Here is an 18,771-nt window from a genome sequence, read left to right as displayed (position 1 = left end):
TTTCAACAAAGGGATTCTATTACCCCTCTATCTTGTGTGTCTTTTGTTAGATTTATTCTTATTGTGTTTCTTACATTTCTGTTCTAAATGACATCTGAGAACCTTGCCTCCTGTTAATAACGTTCAATTTTTCTTTCCTGTGCTCACTGACACACATCCTCACCCTAAATTCTAACACTTGTTGTTGCTCAGTCACTCAGTTGTGTCCAACTCTCTGCGACCCCATGGACTGCGGCACACCAGGCTCCCCTGTCCTTCACCAACTCCCAGAGCTTGCTCATACTCATGTCCACTGAATCAGTGATGCCATCCAATCGTCTCATCTTCTGTCGTCCCCTTCTCCTGCCCTCAATCTTTCCAGCATCGGGAGCTTTTCCAATGAGTCAGTTCTTCACATCAGGTGGCCAAAGTATTGGAGCTTCAGCTTCAGCATCGGTTCATCTAACGATTATTAAGGATTGATTCCCTTTAGGATTGACTAGTTTCGTCTTTCAGTCCAAGGGACTCTCAAGAGTCTTCTCCAACACCACATTTCAAAAGCATCAGTTCTTCAGCGTTCAGTCTTATATATGGTCCAAATATCATATCCATACATGACTACTGAAAAAGCCATAGCTTTGACTATATGGACCTTTGTCGGCAAAGTAATGACTCTGCTTTTTAACATGCTGTCTAGGGTTGTTATAGCTTTTCTTCCAAGGAGCAAGTGTCTTTATATTTCATGGCTACAGTCACCATATTCAGTGATTTTGGAGCCCAAGAAAATAAAGTCTGTTACTGTTTCCTTCGTTTCCCCATCTATTTGCCATGAAGTGATGGGACCAGATGCCATGATCTTAGCTTCCTGAGTGTTGAGTTTTGAGCCAGCTTTTTCACGCTTCTCTTTCACCTTCATCAAGAGGCTCTTTAGTTCCTCTTTGCTTTCTGCCATAAGGGTAGTGTCATCTGCATATCTGAGGTTATTGATATTTCTTCCTGCAATCCTCATTCCAGCCTGGCATTTCACATGTTGTACTCTGCATAGAAGTTAAATAAGCAGGGTGACAATATACAGCCTTGACGTACTCCTTTCCCAATTTGGAACCAGTCTGTTGTTCCATGTCCAGTTCTAACTGTTGCTTCTTGACCTCAGGAGGCAAGTAGGGTGGTCTGGCGTTCCCATCTCTTGAAGTATTTTCCACAGTTTGTGTGATCCACACAGTCAAAGGCTTTAGTGTAGTCAATGAAGCAGAAGTAGATGTCTTTCTGGAACTCTCTTGCTGTTTCTATGATCCAATGGATATTGTCAATTTGATTTCTGGTTCCTCTTTTTTTTTCCCCTAAATCCAGCTTGAACATCTGGAAGTTCATGATTCACGTACTGTTGAAGCCTGGCTTGGAGAATTTTTAAGCATTACTTTGCTAGCGTGTGAGATGAGTGCAGTTATGTGGTAGTGTGAACGTTCTTTGGCATTGCCTTTCTTTGGGACTGGAAAGAAAACTGGCCTTTTCCAGTCCTGTGACCACTGCTGAGTTTTCCCAATTTGCCGGTATATTGAGCAGCACTTTCACAGCATCATCTTTCAGGATTTGAAATTGCTTAACTGGGATTCCATCACCTCCTCTAGCTTTGTTCGTAGTGATGCTTCCTAAGGCCCACTTGACTTTGAACTCCAGGATGTCTGGCTCTAGGTGAGTGATCACACCATCGTGGTTATCTGGGTCATTAAGATCTTTCCTGTATAGTACTTCTTTGCATTCTTGCCAGCTCTTCTTAATCTCTTCTGCTTCTGTTAGGTCCATACAGTTTCTGTCCTTTATTGAGCCCATCTTTGCATGCAGTGTTCCCTTGGCATCTCTAGTTTTCTTGAAGAGAGTTCTAGTCTTTCTCATTGTACTGTTTTCCTCTATGTCTTTGCAATAATTACTTAGGAAGGCTTTCTTATCTCTCCTTGCTATACTTTGGAGCTCTCCATTCGGAGTTCCTTTGCCTTTCACTTCTCTTTTTTTTTTTTCACTTCTCTTCTTTTCTCAACTACTTGTAAGGCCTCCTCAGACAACCATTTTGCCCTTTTGCATTTCTTTTTCTTGGGGATGGCTTTGATCACTGCTGTATAATGTCACAAACCTCCGTCCATAATTCTTCAGGCACTCTATTAGATCTAATCTGATAATTGAATCTATTTGTCTCTTCCATTCTATAACCATAAGGGATTTGATTTAGGTCACACCTGAATGGCCTGGTGGTTTTCCCTACTTTCTTCAATATAAGTCTGAATTTTGCATAAGGAGTTCACGATCTGAAATGAGCCACAGTCAGCTTCCAGTCTTGTTTTTGCTGACTGTGTAGAGCTTCTCCATCTTCGGTTGCAAAGAATATAATCAATCTGATTTTGGTGTTGACCGTCTGGGTGATGTCCATGTGTAGAGTTGCCTCTTGTGTGGTTGGAAGGAGGTGTTTGCTATGACCAGTGCATTCTGTTGGCAAAACTCTGTTTCCCTTTGCCCTGCTTCATTCTGTACTCCAAGGTCAAACTTTCTTATTATTCCAGGTATCTCTTGACTTCCTACTTTTGCATTTCAGTCCCCTATGATGAAAAGGACATCTTTTTTTGATGTTAGTTCCAGAAGGTCTTCTATATCTTCATAGAAACATTCAACTTCAGCTTCTTCAGCGTTACTGGTTGGGGCATAGACTTGGATTACTGTGATATTGAATGGTTTGCTTTGGAAACGAACAGAGATCATTCTGTCATTTTTGGGACTGCACCCAAGTACTGCATTTTGGACTCTTTTGTTGACCAGAAGGGCTACTCCATTTCTTCTAAGGGATTCTTGTCCACAGTAGTAGATATAATGGTCATCTAAATTAAATTCACCCATCCCAGACCATTTTAGTTCACTAAATTTAGATTCCTAAAATGTCGATGTTCACTCTTGCCGTCTCCTGGTTTGACCAGTTCCAATTTACCTTGACTCATGGAGCTGACATTCCAGATTCCTATGCAATATTGATCTTTATAGCATTGGACTTTACTTCCATCACCAGTCACATCCACAACTTAAAATAGCAGTTTTCCTTGGTTTTCTTTATAGACAGTTATCTGATTGTGATGAACGATCATTTCTCTCCAGGGATTAGTAGGCAAGAAAACAGGGAAGCTGACATTCCTGCCTTACTCCTCATCCTCAGGGTAATCTTCCAAGCGTCCACTATTAGGATGATTTGCTGTAGGGTTTTGGAAGACACCTTCCTCAAGGTGAGGAAATTGCCTTCTAGGTTGACTAAGAAGCCGTGAACCGTGCCCTGTAGACCCAGTTTTCTTCCCAGCCTTTGAGCGGTTCACGTTTGTGTGTCATAGATTGTTCCATTGCTCAGTTTTCTAGTATAAAATTATGTTTGCATTCGAGGGGATTCTCCCTTGGTCATGGTGTAGTTTTCGAAAGCTTTTGGTGGGGAGGGATTTCATCACTGGCTCAACCTTTTTAATGTGAAATCAGCCTATTCAAGTTTCAAGCCTCAATGAAATAAGTTCGTTTCCCCTAGAAACTGACCATTTTATCACATTTTCAAATACTGTATCATAGAAAAGGCATCATAGACTTCTCTGCCGCACGCTCCCTCTTCGTTTCAGTGTGGTCTGTGCCTTCTCCCCTTCCTGTCTGATCGTCTCGGTTTTCACACTGGACATTTTATCAGCCTCCTTCAGAAGAGCCAGGCTTTCACTTTGCTGACGTTCCCTGGTGACCTTGTCTATTTTACTGCCTTCTTCTGTCTTCCTTACTCGCGTCCATGCTTCTCTCCTCCTTGGGTTTTGTGTTTCGTTCCGTTGCTAACTTCTTGGCTGTGACGTTTCAGGGTTAGTCGCTCAGCCGTGTCTGACTCCTTGCAACCCCGTGGACTGTGGCCCGCCAGGCTCCTCTGTCCATGGGATTCTCCAGGCAAGAACACTGGAGTAGGCTGCCAGTCCCTTCTCTAGGGGATCTTCCCAACCCAGGGATCAAACCCAGATCTCCCGCATTGTGAACATGTTCTTTACCGTTTGGGCCCCCGGGAAGCCGTTTAACTCACTACAAACATGGCTCTTCCCTCCCTTTTCTAACGGAAGCGGTCGGGCCCAACCTCTCACTGTAGGTCCCGAGTTGGCAGGATCTGTTCTGTGACGGTGCTCTAAGGTGCTTCCTAAGTGTCTTCCCCATCTCCTCTGGGATCCATCAACTATTCAGAGTGCATTTTTGCATTTCTAAACCTACGCTCATAAGCTGCCAGCCATCGGTTCTGACTGGCTGCAGAGGGCTGACTGTTCGCTGAGACATCCGTTAGAGCCTGAAGCTGCTACAAAGCCCCGTCTATAGCCTGCTCCTGCCGTGTTTCCCACGCACACTCTCCTTCACAGGGACGGTGGCCGGTCGGCATCCATCAGTCGGGCCTAATTCTTCTGTTCGGAGCTCTCACACCCACCCCCACACCTTCCATCTTCCTGACTCCCTGACCCCTAGATGTGCTTGAAACTCGCCTGCTCCCGTCCCCGATTTGTTCCTCCCCAGCGTTCCCACCATCTGTGACTCAGCTCACGTTGTTCTGAACCTGCGCCATTCCGTGAGCTGAACCCCCCGCCCCCGTATGCTGACCGCCTCTCCCCAGGGCGGCTCTCATCCCGTCGTTCCTGTGCGACGTGGAGGGACGGTGCTGGGCTCGGGGGACCCCACTGTTTGTTACGTGGAGGTGCTGCTCACCCTCGAGTCCCCCGCTGCAGGAGGGCACAGTGGCTGGGAGCAGAGTATTCACATCGACTGCACGTAGCCCTGTTGTGCGGGGTGGGGTGCCCAAGGGCCTCTGGATGTGTGTGTGTGTGTGTTGGGGTGCACGTTGTGTATGGGCACGTACCATCTGGGTGGGCGAGCTCATTGTCGGGGGCCTGGCGCCCCGCAGCAGCCTGAGCCGGGATGCTCCCCACTTCCCTCCACTCCACAGAGCCCTCCCGGGGGGCCATCCGGGCTCGGCAGCTTCCTCCGTGAATACTTGGCTGAGCAAGGCTCTATGTCTTGATCCAATTTTTGTGATTTATATTTTCCGTAATTCTACTTGGTCAGGCCTTTCAGACTTATTACACAGGGAGCACTCTGTTCTCGTATAATATAGAAAGAACGGTCTGTGTTGCCACGACTTCTCCCTGAGATGTGCTCTCCCCCCCTCCCTGGGGCCGTGTGCACATCCCCTGCTCCAGGCTCCCTTCTGCCCTGTTTCTGGGGGACGTTTGTGCCCCAGGCCTGCCTTCTGGATGCTCTGCAAAAGCCAAGCTCTGTTGCCCCACACTGGCTTCAGAGCAGACCTGGGGGGCTGGGGGCCAGCAGAGTGGGCTCGCACGCGGGGTGGGGACAGGGCAATGGTCTGCTGACACAAGCGGAAGCTGCTGGCAGAGCCGGTGGGCACCTGGGACTCTCTGGGGCATAGAAGACCACCGCTGGGGGTCTCCTGGGCCAACCCCTAGGTCAGCACCTGGATCCCTTGGGTCCCCAAGCTGCAGAGCAGCCCCCACGACGCCCTGCCCACCCGCAGGCCCCACTGATGAGCCAGCGCACACACAGTGGAGGGGAGCCTGCTCGCTTTATTCACAGGCCCCAGAGCATGGACGCAGTGTGGACAGAGACTCGGGGGGCCCCTGGGGGCCGGACGCCGCCGCGTGAATCCCCCGGGCTGAGGGTCTCTGCCTTTGGGAACCTCCTTGGCCGCTCTACTTCCAGCGCCCGCCGACTTTGCCCTTGGCCGTGGTCCCGGCCTTCTTGCTGCTGTAAATGGGAAGCAAGTTGGTCTTGAGCATGAGGGAGTCTGGGACCCTAGCCGACCCCTTCCCCAGCCCCCAGCAGACCCCAGACCCTGGCAGCTCGGGTCAGCCCAGCCCTAGCAGCCCAGCGGCATCCCCAGCCCTGGTCCAGCCACGGTGACTCACCTGTATCTGCCCACCCGGGCCTGGGAGACTTTGTACCGGGGGCATCAGTGAGGTTAGGGGTGCTGGCAAGAGCTGGGCCCCCCTCCCTCCCTTCCCCACCTGAGGGACTCAGGGCACAGGACCTTATGTCAGGCAGACCCGAGCCTGCCCGGGCAGCTGTCCCTGCTGGTAGCTGCCTTTCTCCCAGTCACTCTGGCCTGAAAAGAGCCGGGCCCCCCACCCCCCGGCCAGGATGGGCAGGGGCAGTGGGCGGCTCCGGTTCCTCACTCCAGGCCAGCAGTCCAGCCTGACAGACTTGGGACCTGGGAGGCCTCCGTCTTGTTCTAGAATCTCAGCCCCTCGGTCACCAGTGAGAACAGGACCTTGGGCAATGGGGGTCCTCAGGAGCCCACCCCATCTGTCTGAGCCCTGTGTGCAGCAGGCAGCCAGGAGCTGGCGGGGAGCCAGGCCGCGGGGGGGCGGTCATCGGTGCTCTTCGTGGGCAGCTTCAGGCTGGAATGGGCCCTGCGGCTCCCAAGGTTTCAGCGGAAGGCCTGGCTCTGAGGACCCTGCTCACGTCCCAGGTCCCTCAGCGGAAGCCAGCCTGAGAGCCCTTCGGGCCACACACATGCACACACTTGCACGCTCATGCACACCCACACACAGATGCATGCTCACACACACACCTAGCCAAGTGACCTGTAAGAAACCCGGCCTCACGCCACAGAGCCCGGGGCGGAGGGCGTGCACTTTTGCCAGCCCCCTCTGCAGCCCTTGGGGTGGCCCCAGCTCAGCCTCCAGTCTCGGGCACTGAACCCCAGCAGGCGGCACCTGGGCCCACGCTCTCCAGCCCTTCCTGGGAGCTGCTGCAAAGGGTCCCGTGGACCCAGCAGGCTCACCAACCCCAGACCAGGGGTCTCACCAACCCCAGACCAGGGGTCTCACGCCAGGCTGTGCAGGGGCTGCGGAGTCCCTGCGCAGGTCACCCTGAAGGCCACCCTGGGGGCCTCCTGCTGCCTCTCCCCACCCGTCCTCCTGGGCTCTGGGGATGGGGGAGACAGGAGGCTGCAGGTCCGGGGTACCGGGCCCAACATGCTGGCCCAAGTGACCGGCCGGTTAGTCCTGTTACTCCTCTGCTGAGGGCCGCCGGCCACCAGCACAGGCTAACATCTCCGGGCCCCTGCGGGCAGTGGCAGCCGACCCCGTGAGGCTGCGTGCCTGGCGCAGAGCATGGGGCGGGCAGGGCTACTCACTGCTTCTGGGCCTGGTCGATGCGGCTCCTGAGGTTGGTGATCTGCAAACAACACAGGGGACTTACCTGTACGTCTGCACGGGGCCAGGCTGCATGGTGGCCTCCTGCCTGCGGGCCCCTCGGCGGCCCTGGGAGGCCTTGGTGCTCTTACTGTGTCCTGGCTCCTTTGGTCTGGAGGAGCTTAGACTCGTGTCTCTGACTTACTCTTGGTGGACTGAGCTGGACACCTGGGCCATGACACACCGCAGCGCCAGAGCTGGCCACTTACCTGCCCACCTCTGCAGGATGTGGGGCAGGGACACGGGTCGGAGGTGGGCTCGCAAGTACAGCCCCCGCCTGGCCCCCGGAGCTCAGAGCCCCGCGGCCATCTCACTCCCTGGCCCAGCTGCTCCCTCCTGCTGACCGCCTGGGGGAGGCTCGGGAGGCAAGGGCCAGCCTCTGCTGCCGACGAAGGGCAGCGGGTCAGCCTCGGAAGCCCCCAGGTGGCAGGCAAGGGGGAGAAGGCGGGCGGGAGGACCCAGGGACGTCCTCCAGGGTCTCCCGTGCCCGCTGCCGCCGACACCCGCAACGACCCAGGTTTCCGCCAAGCGCAAGGCCCGCCGTGCATGAACACTAGAGCCTGGTCCGGGGGGGACCCCGGCAACTTACAACTTGGCCAGCATCTCCACTCTGGCCCGGACGTTCATAATCTAGAAAGACCGAGATGGTTAGGGGGGGCGGGGTGGGTGGCCGAGGCTTTGGTACCCTGTGTGCTCGGGGCCAGCCTGGTCCGAGGCCCTCGAGGCTCTCCAAGCTCCCGGGGAACCACTGTGCACGCGTGTGTCAGGGCCTGCTCTTCTGGCTTAGCACAAGTGCGGCCAGTCTGGACCCTCTGAAGCCCATTTCCAGAGCCAGCTGGGAGCACTGGCACAGAGAGTGGTGCCCCCTCACCTGGTCCCCTGGGGGAGGGTCTTTCCCCAGAGGGAGGTGGGGAAATTGAAGTGCAGGAGGACCAGGCAACCCACCCAAGGACCCCGGGCTCCTGAGAAGGAGACAGGACTCCTCCAGCTGTCAACACTGGTCACCCACACCCTCTGTCTCAGGGGCCAGTGGGAGAGGGGCCCTGAGAGTAGACGGTTCTCCCCAGGGGACACCGGAGGCTGGAGGGAAGGGTCTGTTGCGGGTCTATCATCAGCCCCATCCCAGGCCCGTGCTGACTCCAAGGCGGGTGTCTACCTGGGGCTGCCGACCTGAGCTGTGAGCCCAGGGTGGAGGAGGCACCAGCCAGGCCCGCTCCCCAGCTCTGAGTCCCCAGGGCTGGCCTGGCTGGAACTTGGGTTTGCAGAGGAGGCTGGGTGGGGCAGAACCCCCACGCCAGTGCCCCCCTGGTGGGCTCAGGACACCGGGTCTCTAGACCCCTGCCCCGAAACGAGGGCACTCTGCCCCACCGCACCCCCCGCTGGCCCTGAGCACCGTGCTGACGTGAGGCCAGCCTGGGCAGGGCCCCCCGCAGGGCAGGGGCCTCGGTCGGGGTCCGGGCACGGGGGGTGCCCGCCAGCGGGTGAGGCCAAGGACACAACACTCACATCGTATTTCTGGCGCTTCAGCTTCTCCCCGTACTCAAACTTGTCGATCTCCAGCTGGTACAGGGTGTCCCAGAGCTCCTTGGCCTTGTCCCTGGGGGGCAGCCGGGGGTGAGGGGCTGGCGGGTCAGCCCCGGCAGGAGGGTCTGGGCGCCGCCCCCTGCCCCGGTGGATCCTCACCTGAGCTTGTCCTCGCTGAGGTGGTCGATGTTGAGGGGCTTCCTGCGCTCGGCCAGGACCTTCTTCTTCATCTCCCGGGCCGTCTGCTTCTTGCCTCTCTTCTGGTCTGCCTGCGGGCACACGGGAGGGGCGTGTCGGGCGGCCGGGCTGCGGCGGGCAGCGTGGCCCCACGCCCGCGCTCACCTTGGCCAGGTAGCTGCTGTAGTTCGCGCCCATGGAGGACAGGGCCTTCTTCTTCTTCAGGTCGTCCTCGGCCCTCCTCTTGGCGTCTTCCTCCTCCCGCCGTGCCTTCTCCTCCTGCGGGGACACCCCCGCCCCCAACCAACACCTCAGCGCAGCTGTTGAGGACCTGCTTGGGCTGGGAACCTTCTGGAAGGTCCCAGTCCCTGTCGGGTCTGCCCTCTCACAGGGGTTCTGCGGGGCGGGGGGAACTTGGCTGATGGCCTGGGTTCCTAGGCCAGTGTCAAGGGGAATGTCAGAAATGGGGAGGCCCAGGAGCCTGGGGGCCAGCAGGGGGCTGGGGTGGGGGCCGGGCGGGGGGCCGCCTCACCGCCAGTCTGTTCTGGCGTTCCCGCTCCTTCTCCGCCCGGATCCTCTGCTGCTCAGCTCTCTCTGCTCGGCGTTTCTCCTGCGGCCAGAGGGGAGCGGGTCAGCCTGGCCTGGCCCTCCCCTGGACCCCCGGCCACATCCACCAGCCTGGCCTCCGCCCAGAGCACAGGACTGGACTCCGCAGGACTGGACTCACGATTCTCTCCTTGAGGGCAACCAGCTCCTCCTCCTCCTTCTTCCGAGCCTCGAAGTGGCTGTCGATGAGAGCCTGGAGCTCCATGAGGTCTTTGTTCTGGCGCTTCTTCTGGATGTCCTGTGGGGACAGGCCCATCACACCTGCCCTCCTCTCGAACTTTGGGCTGCCCGCTCCCTCAGCCACGGGGTCAGAGCGGTACCCTCCTTGTGGCTGAGTCCAGGCCATGCAGAGCCCTGAGGTCAGTGAGCACCCCTGGGATGGACTGCCTCTGACTTGGCCTCATTGTTAAGCCCAGAGATGCCTGGGTGGGTTGCACAGAGACGAAACTGGGGAATGAGGCAGTCTGTTGGATACACAGATGGATGGGTGGGTGAATGGGTGTAACAGTGAGTGGGGTTGATGAGCGAGTAGATGGGAGTGGATGGATGAGTGGATGGACAGATGGGAGGAGGCACAGATGGATGATGGATAGTTGGGTGGGCGATTGGAGGGATGGGGAGAGATGGGGAGATGGGCAGATGGATGAGTGGGGAGGAAGGAAGAAAGGTGTTATTCCCGGACGAGTTCCCTCTGATCCGGGAATGAATCACAGCAGGATTGCGTGGAACCAGGAAGCCCCAGTTCTGGCTGCTCTAGAGGATGTGACCTTCTCAGGCTTAGCCTGGAGCCGAAGGCTGGGGGTCTGGGGAGACTGTAAGCCTGGGTCCCATAAACTTACATCGAAGTCGACTTTCTCCCCTTCCGGGATCTTAGGAGCAGTGAGTCTGAAGAAGAGAGAGGGGCCCATGAGTACAGGGAGCGGGTCCCCACCATGACGGTTGACCAGACCCAACCTGGCCTGGCCCCAGGCTGGCCCTCCTGCCCTTTACCCTGGCACCCAGTTGAGGGCATATGGCCTGACCTTGTTCTTATCAAATATATAGCCCACAGTCCCCAGAGTGGCTTGACCCTTCTAGAAGTTTATAGCCTCTTGGCGTCCTTCTGTCTTGCCCACTCCTGGGCCTCTCAAGGGCTGTTTCAGCCCTGCTCACCCTTGCTCTCTTTCTCAAACAAAAGAAGGCAAGGCGGTCACCATAGACCGTTCCCGGGTCTTTGGCCTCTGCGGTCAGGAACAGCCATCTCGGCTGACCCTTTGCGTTTCTCTGGTCACTCTTTGACCTCTCTTTCTGGGGACCCAGAGGAGGGGGTGCTGGGAAGAACGCACACCGTGCAGAGAAGAAACGAGATCCCTCTCGAATCCCTACGGCCGGGACAGCCATGGCCCTCCCTCTCCCCCCATACATCTCGGACTGAGCAAAGAGTTAAATCAACAACAGAAACAAGAGCTTCTTCAAAAAAGAAGAGAGTGGGACTGAACGTGGATCGGCATGCTGGCGAGGGAAGCGATTTTCTGAGCTCAGAAGGTCCCACTCAGGCAAAGATGGCCAGAGGAGTCCATACAAATGAAAACCTTATGGAAAAAGGCACAGCGTGGAAGGGGGGGGAAAACCAGACTAGAAAAATATTTTCAGCAAATACAGAGAAGACTTATATCCTTATGCAAACCGATGATTAAGAAAACATCGAGACGCCCCCGCCGTTAGATAAATGGGCAGAGGGTGAACGCTAGCAGCTCCCCGAGAAGAAAGACCACCAGTCAACACACGTGGGAGAGGCTCCCGAGCCATCAAAGGAATGTGAACGAAAACAAGCCAGAGAGGCCGTTTCTCATCCACCCGTCAGAGGCTCCGTGTGCAGGCACGTCGCGGGCCCGGGCATGCGGTGTGGAGACCGCGCTGGCCGCCCTCGTGGAAGCCTTTTGGCAGAGGACATCAAAAGCCTTAAGAACGTTCCTACTCTTTGACCCAGTAATTCCATTCTGGGAAAGCGGCCTAGGGAAATAACCCGAAAGACAGAAAATGCTTTCCACCCAGCGTTATTTATGATAGTAAAATATTGGGGAAAGCCTTAATATCCTGCAATAGAGGAATGGTTAGGAAAATTATGGTTTGTCCAATTGATGGAATATTATGTGGCCATTCAAAATATTTAAGAAGACTATGTAAAAACATGGAAAAATACTTAGGAACAGCGCTGCATTTTAGAAAAGCAGAATTCAAGTCTGTATAGACAAGACGATGTTTGAAAAACAGCTCAGAGTTTCAATCCTTTTTTCCGAGTCCTATGCATGGAAAAAGAGTAGGAAGAAATAAGCCTTTTTATTTCTTTCTCCTCTTTTCCGCAGTCTGGCTGGCGGGGTGGGAGAGTTATAGATGATTTTTTTTTTTCATTGGACTTTTACGTATTTTCCAAATTTTCCTTAATGAGGTGTTTTATTTTCATAATGAAAACACAAACATTTTTTTAAAACTAGAAAATATCTTGTGACCCGGCAGCTTTCTTTAAAATTGCTGAAAAATAAAGTGTAACGGATGGAAATGGGCTGGCTACACATGCACATATTTCCAGTCCTCTGTGCAGAGTCCGCAGGGCTCCCCTAAGTGGGAGCGAGCACTTGGCCTGCGCTCAGAAGCACCGACACGCCTTCCCCTGCAGAGCAAGGGAGGCGCGTGTCCCCCGAGGACGGGGATGAATCACGCACAGAGGGCCGTGGGCTCGCACGGACTTATCAGAAACAGAAAATCAGGAACGCCAGATTAAAACAAGAAACCTCTGAACCACTAGCACGCGAGCCAAATGAGCGAGAGAAAGCCTCTTTGAACGAGGTCGAAGCTTCCCCCGGGGGCTCAAGGTCCCCACGAAGGGGAGGACTGGGGCTCCGGTCAAGACTTTGTTCCCAGGCGGGTTTCAAGGCCGAGAGCCTCCCTGCCAGCACCCCACTGCTCACATTGAGGGCCCCGGGAGATGCGGGGGGCAGTGTGGCCAGGAGGGTGGGCACCGGAAAGGGCCACGGGGGCTCCACGGGGCCTCCCTCTCTGTGCCCAACTCCCAGCGTCCTGCCCCTTTCTTCCTTTGCCCAGGGCCTCCTCCTGCAGGAGGCCATCGTTGTCTAGTCTGCACGGTCCGGGGCATGGACTGGACCTCCAGAGTCCATCCCTACCCGTCCCCGGGCTGAAGCCTGCCCGGGGGGACTGCACCAGCTGCCCTGTGACCCCGTTCCCTGGGCGAGCCTCACCCAGAATCCAGGACCCCGAATTCAGGAGCAAACGAGTGGCTGCGGCCCCTCGAGGGTTTGGGTCCCCAGGGCCTAACGAGCTTCACGGCCTCTCTTGCGGGACCAGGTCCCGTCTGAGTGCCAGGCCTTACAGGCCCCCCTCGCCCGGCCCAGCCCCGCACTCACCTGGGTCTCGGCTTCTCCTCTGGTCAGCAGGGCGGTGTTGGGGGGAGAGAGGAGACGGAGAGACCAGGTGAGAAGGCAGCTCGCTCAGCCCACAGGTCCCGCGTGCCTGACCGGGGGCCCCTACAGTGGACCTGCCCTCCCTGCCCGCCAGGGGCCGGGGAATTGCCCCCCCCCCAGGGCCCATATGCGGGAGCCCCTGGGGGCTCTGAGGAGGAGAGTGGGTGCAGGGCCCAGGGCAGGGCAAATGGAGAGGAGAGACAGGGTCCCGGGGTGCCACACCCTCGGGGCAGAGACAAGACTGAGGTTGGGGGCCAGGTGGAGGAAGCGCCTTCCTGCCCACCTCCTGACGTGCCCGCTGGGCCCCTGCTGACCCCCCAGTGTCAGTGTGGGGCGGAAGCTCAGGACGGGACAGAGCTAAGCCCCGCGGCAGATGCAGCTCGAAGCAGCAAGGCCTGGCCCTCAGAGGCCCCAGCGTCAGACGAGCAGGATGGGCGGGTGGGCAGGCGGCCGAGCAGAGGCACGGAGAGCCCTCGAGACAGACCCTGGGCAGGTGGGCGGGCCTCTCTGCCAGGGTCTGTCCAGACTCCACGTGGGCACCGCGTGCGGCCAGGGGCCTGGCCTTACCTGCCTGGTCCTCCCAGTCCTCCTGCTCTGTGTCTTCGGGCGGAAGCGCACATGCAAGAGAAAGCGGCGGGGCGCGGGCACGGGCTGGGGGCGGGCCAGCCGGGCACGCCTGGACCCGCTTCTCCCGGGTGGGCGCTGGCCTGGGTCCCGTCGGTGACCCCGCTGAGGGCTGCAGGGCTTCTGTCTGGGAGGGTCTGCGAGAGCTAACTGCGGGGCCAGCATGCCTGGGAGACCCCCAGCCCCAGAAGGCCAGCGGTAGCTGGAGGGGCCGCCGAGGGCCCGTGGGTGCTGGCTGCGGGCTTCCTTAAGCCTTTCCACTGGGGGTGGCCTCCTTGGAAGAAAAGCTATGACACAGCTAGACCCTGATGCTGGTCAAGATTGAGGCAAGAAAAGGGGTGACGGAGGATGAGATGGTTGGATGGCATCACCAGCTCCGCAGACGTGAGTGTGAGCAGAGTCTGGCACGCCCGAGTGACTGAACGACAATGGCTAGGCGAGGGTGGCTCTGGGGGCCTGACTCCTGGATTTCATTGGGTTGAAACCCAGGGATTTTTGAGCAAGGAGGCTGATAACGTCTCCTGGGGCCTCAGACCTGCGGAAGCCTGGCCAGTTGAGGTCCCAAGCCGAGGGGACGAGAGTGCTGAGGCTCAGCTCCGAGGGGCGCTCGGATCAGCTCGGCCCTGAGGGCCAGGCTCCTGCCCCTGCTCCTGGGCCTTTGGTGGCGAGGACAGGGCGGTCCACATTGAGCTGCTGGTGCCCCGTCTTGGAGGCCTGGCCGGGGCGGGTGGGCTGTGGTCAGGGTCTCCCTGGCATCCCCTTCCTAAGCGCGCGGATCCCTAGGTCGCTTAGCAACCGGTCTGCACTCGCACAGCCTCCTGTGCCTGCTGGGGCTGCTCGGCTTCCAGGTGGGCCTGGCGTCACTGCCCCCCACCCCCCTGCACCTGGTGGGGGGCTGGGAGGGGGGCGAGGAGCGGGGGCGGCAAAGCTCCCGGCCAGCGGGCAAGCGGGGCGCGAGCTGGCATCCCCAGCCTGCCTGTCTGTCGGTCTGTCAGCTCCAGGCCTGGTTCCAGGGTGGCCCAGTGGCCTCCCGGCCCTCGGGCCCCGCCAGCCCCTTGTCTTGCAGGGGGTCCCCCCAAGGCCCCTGGAGGGGAGACAGTTCGGAGCCTGTGCTCTGGGTGCAGGCCCCGTGAGGAGGCCCTCTGCGGCCCCGTGAGGGCCATGTGAAGGCGGGGGGCTCTGACTTGGGTCCCAATGGCTCCACCCAGGGGGCCCCAGCGCTTCCAGGCCCGTGGGCCCCCGCCTCAGCCTCAGCCTGACTTTCTGCTTCACCCCACTTGCCTTCCCACCCTTCCCTCCCCGCCACGACTTCTCTGCTCTGCCTTCCTTGCTGTCTGGGGCCCTGCCTCTCCCCCTCTGCCCTTCTCCACCTAGCCTGGTGGGTCCAGGGGGTCCCAGTGGACCCCAGTACCATCCTCCCAGCACCCCTCTGTCAAGCCCTTCGGGCCTGGCCACCCCACCTTCCTGTGGCGACCCCGGACGGAGCCTCACCCCCTCAGCCCTGAATGCTCGCTGCCTGTCAGCCGTCTGACCCACAGCCACCCTCCCCACCCCTGGCCTAAGCGTCCCACCAGGCCCCAGCCCTCCAGATGGCAGCGGGGAGGGCCAGGCAGGCACAGGGGTGCTCAGGCCTCAGCAGGGGGTGGGGAGCGAGCGTACCTTCTTGGACTTCCTCTGTAGAAACAGCACCGGGGGGGTGGGGGGGGGAGAGAGAACCACTGTGAACCTCAGGCAGAGGCTGGGGGCGGGCGGCGGGCAAGCAGGTGAGTGGGTTACGTGGCCCCTCTTGTTCCTTGTGGGCCAGGCTGAGGCTCACACCCACACACGCCCCGTGTGCACACGCGCCCACACGGGACTGAAGTCATGGCACATACCTGGTTCATGAACTTCATGGACTAAGGAGGGCCATGGAACAAGAGGCAACGCGTGGGTCAGAGGTCAAAGGAGAAAGGATCCCGGGTTAATGGAAACAGCCGGTCGCCACGGGAGGGTCAGTGGCCGAGGCCCGGGGGTGGGGAGCGTGCGGGGAGTGAGCGAGACAAGGTCAATGTTGGCCGGGGCAGCGCCCCCCGTCCTGTCCCTGCCTGCATCCTGGGCTTTGCTTCTCTCAGGGCATGCCTCTTGCTTGAGGGGCCACTGGGGTCCTGCCTCGCTTGGCCACCCCGCCCTGCGCCACTTCCCACCTCCTTCAGGCCCCCGAGGACTTCCATGGGGGCAGGGCTGTGGCCTGGAGGGTGGCCCCCCAGGGCCTGGAAGGGAAGCTTCCTACCGGCCCAAGGCCGGGGCACCCACTGCCTTTTCTCTCTGTGCCCACGGAGGAGCCTGAGTGTTGGGTACCAGCTCTCAGCTGCCCTGACTGCTACGCCAACCCCAGGGTTCCCGACCCTCCCACTCCCCAGTCCCGCCCCTGACCCAGGAGGGAGCTCCCTGGGGCAGGCTAGAGGGGGCCCGTGCGGGGCACTGCTGCCTGGCTGGGGGCACAGACTGCAGGGGCTTTTCCACCATCGCCCTGGGCTGCCCCGAGACCCCCGTGGAGGGGTCAAGTGCCGAGAACTCTCAGGTGCCCAGTTTGGGGCAGGAGGCGGGCCTCAGGGATGCCCCTGGGACAGCTAGGTCTCATTCGGCCCAGCGGTCTCCCCACTGACCCACCCTCCCTGGGCTGGGGGCGCCTGGGCCCATGTCGGGGGGCAGTGCTGGCCCTCGGGGGGCCGGCCCGCTCTGGTCAAGCATTGGCCGTGGTTAGTGGGTTACGTGGGGCCACATGTGGGGCCCCTTGGCTGGCTGGCACCTCACCGCCCCCTCCCCGGCCCACTGTGCCACAGCCAGCCCCGGGCCCCACATGGGGCCTAGAAGTCCTGCGTCCGCGTACCTTCCTCGTGGACCTCAGGGACTTCTGCAGGCGGGGGGGGCGCTGGGTGTGCAGGGGCGGAAGGAGAGAGGAGAGGTTAGGCCGGGAGCGCACTGCACGCCCTTAGAGGGTGGGGCACGCAGGGTCGCGGGACAGAGGGTTGGAGGGTGGCTGGGGCCGGGGTATTGGACCCCACTTACCTTCCTCCTGGGCCTCTTCTGCAGTGGGAACCACAGGGAGCAGGAGGGAGAGAGGGAATGAGACAGTCATTAGGGGCCAAGCGCGGGGCAGCCGGGAAGGGAGGTGCCCCAGGGTGGGGGGTCGCGGGCAGCGGGCGCTCCAGGCACCAGGGAGGCTGGCAGACATCGCAGGCCCGCAGGGCCTCTGCAGCGCAGCCTGCTCCGGGTCCTGGGGGTCCCGCCCTCCCCTCTCCTTGGGGAGCGGGTGCTGGACTGAGGTGTCTGTGCTCCGGGGGGTTTCGCTAAGTAACCGGACCCTGAAGATCCCGGAGGTGGGGACAGGTGTTAGGGGAAAACCCAGACGGGTGTGGGCTGGCATCCTCAGGGGGCCCAGCGGCGGGCGGCAGAGGCAGGCATTGGAGAAGCCCACTCGGGGGACCTGCCCATGCGACCCATCGACTTCCCCTGGGAGGGCGCCACCTGGGACTGTGGTTCCCTCTCAGAAAGAAGTCTCTCCACCTTTACAGCAGAAAAAAGAAGCGCTTTGCTCATGTTGTTAGGGTAGCCAAGTGTCTTCAAAATATTTTCAAAACCCAGCGCCCAGAACACCCCACAGGAGAGCCGGCCCAACGGAGCTCGAGAGAGCCTGGCCGCGGCAGAACAAGGCCCAGGGGTGCCCATCGGGCCTGTGGACCACCCCGCACACCCTTCCCGGGGCTGAGCTCCCCGCCTGCAGGGGCTCGACCCACCGGGAGGGGCCTCCTGACCCACCTGGGGTCCCCATTCCCAGAGGGAGGGAGAGGGGGAGAGCTGGGAGAGACAGGGACGGAGAGACAGAGACACAGCGACAGAGATAGAGAGACAGTGTGAGAGACAGAGAAGCAGAGAGAGAGAGACAGAGAGACACAGAGGGGCAGAGCCAGAGGCAGGTGGGCGGCATACCAGGCTTGTTATTAGTGCTTCATGACCAAATTCCAGCTAACCTCACACACCAGGGCTACCGTGAGATTATTATGTATAAGTGATACATAATAATACAGGAGTATTAATGAACAATTAATGACCGCCTCTCGATGGAGGGAAGAGGCGGCTGTTAGGGGTTCAGGAGGTGGGGATTAATGACCACGGAGGTGGACGGTTAATGGGTGAGCTGGGCGGGGCCCTGGGGCGTGAGGGCGCCTGGGGGGCACCTCTGTTACCTTCCTCCTCGTACTCTTCTGCAAGGGGGTAGAACAAAGGAGAGGAAGCAGTTAGAGGGCAGGGGGCCTGCCTGGACAGAGGCGGGGGCCAGCCTGCCCTTCGCCCCCTGTCAGGGGAGGACCGCGAAGATGCAGAGGCTCGTGCGCAGGGCTCTGAGCCTCGAAGGCCTGGTCCTGCAGTCGGAGCGCGGTCTCCCCTCTGCAAGCGGGGTGTCACGGGGCAGGGTGTCCATGGGCTGGGCTGGGGATTTGTCCTTTGAGAAGAGGTGCAGGGGCAGGGGTGGGGGCCTGCTTGCAGAGGGGCGTCCACATGCCCGTGGCTTCCAGGGGGCTCCCCGGGCCAGGCGCTGGCTGCAGGTGGAGAGCCCCATCCCACCTCGGCTTTCTGTTTAGAGCCGATGCAGAGAGAGTCTGGCGTCCACACTTACCCTCCACGTGCTCGCTGTGGGGAGAAGGGGAGTGGTGAGGGGTCAGTTCTTTGCAGGGAGGGGGGGTCTCCTCTGGCCTCTGAGCACACGAGGCCCGGGGGTCTTGAAGCTGGCGGGATACTCACACTTCCTCGTCCGACATGGCGGCTGGGTGCTTTCTGCAGGGGGTGGGGGGAGACAGGGTGTGAGTGAGGAGTTGCCTGGGTCTTGAGGTGCAGGAATGTGGGGGGTGGGCTCAGCAAGCCAACTGTGGGGGGCCATCCTTGCACAGGGGTCGAGGGCCAGCTCCCTGGCCTGGGCGGGCTGCACCCGCGCGGGGCCTCCTCGGCAGGCTGCCTTGCTTCCTCTGAGGCCCCAGGCCCCCAGCCCTCTTCGCCCCAGATCCGATCCCCCTCTGCCCCCCTTCCGGGCCTGGCTCCGGCCTGCTGCCTGGAATCCTGGAGCTGGGCGGGAGCTGGGAGGTGGTGGCTGGGCCGACATGCTCTCTGCAGCGTTCCCCAAGGAGGAT

At 59.3% G+C, this 18,771-nt stretch overlaps 1 protein-coding gene across 10 annotated transcripts; it reads right to left on the bottom strand.

Annotated features, from left to right (window-relative positions):
- Nucleotides 1-5,568: 5,568 nt before the first annotated feature.
- On the bottom strand, nt 5,569-18,420 carry TNNT3 (troponin T3, fast skeletal type). Of its 10 annotated transcripts, none has more exons than XM_055580525.1 (17): nt 18,389-18,420; nt 18,264-18,277; nt 17,836-17,853; nt 16,658-16,675; nt 16,479-16,520; nt 15,484-15,504; nt 15,269-15,283; nt 13,553-13,585; nt 12,929-12,947; nt 10,367-10,412; nt 9,649-9,765; nt 9,454-9,531; nt 9,087-9,200; nt 8,904-9,013; nt 8,727-8,817; nt 7,810-7,850; nt 5,569-5,769 (listed from the first exon to the last, which is right to left on the bottom strand). In XM_055580525.1, exons 1-17 carry the CDS (start codon nt 18,403-18,405, stop codon nt 5,715-5,717), a joined length of 849 nt encoding a protein of 282 aa, XP_055436500.1. In that variant the 5' UTR covers nt 18,406-18,420; the 3' UTR covers nt 5,569-5,714. The 10 variants fall into 10 exon arrangements, with proteins under 10 accessions (XP_055436500.1, XP_055436501.1, XP_055436503.1 ...); XM_055580526.1 differs by lacking the exon at nt 7,810-7,850 and adding an exon at nt 7,163-7,203; XM_055580528.1 differs by lacking the exon at nt 13,553-13,585.
- Between the last annotated feature and the right edge of the window lie 351 nt (nt 18,421-18,771).

This window comes from Bubalus kerabau, chromosome 5, assembly GCF_029407905.1.
Source record: "Bubalus kerabau isolate K-KA32 ecotype Philippines breed swamp buffalo chromosome 5, PCC_UOA_SB_1v2, whole genome shotgun sequence".
Lineage (NCBI taxonomy): Eukaryota > Metazoa > Chordata > Mammalia > Artiodactyla > Bovidae > Bubalus > Bubalus kerabau.
This window is presented reverse-complemented; position numbering and strand designations above follow the sequence as displayed.

Bases quoted from the DNA above. Each gene is read 5' to 3' on its own strand.
- TNNT3 (XM_055580525.1), bottom strand. The intron at 9,766-10,366 runs GTAAGTTTATGG...CTGTCCCCACAG, and splicing joins GGGAGAAAGTCGACTTCGAT to GACATCCAGAAGAAGCGCCA. The intron at 5,770-7,809 runs GTAAGTTGCCGG...TCCCATTTACAG, and splicing joins GTGGAGATGCTGGCCAAGTT to CAGCAAGAAGGCCGGGACCA.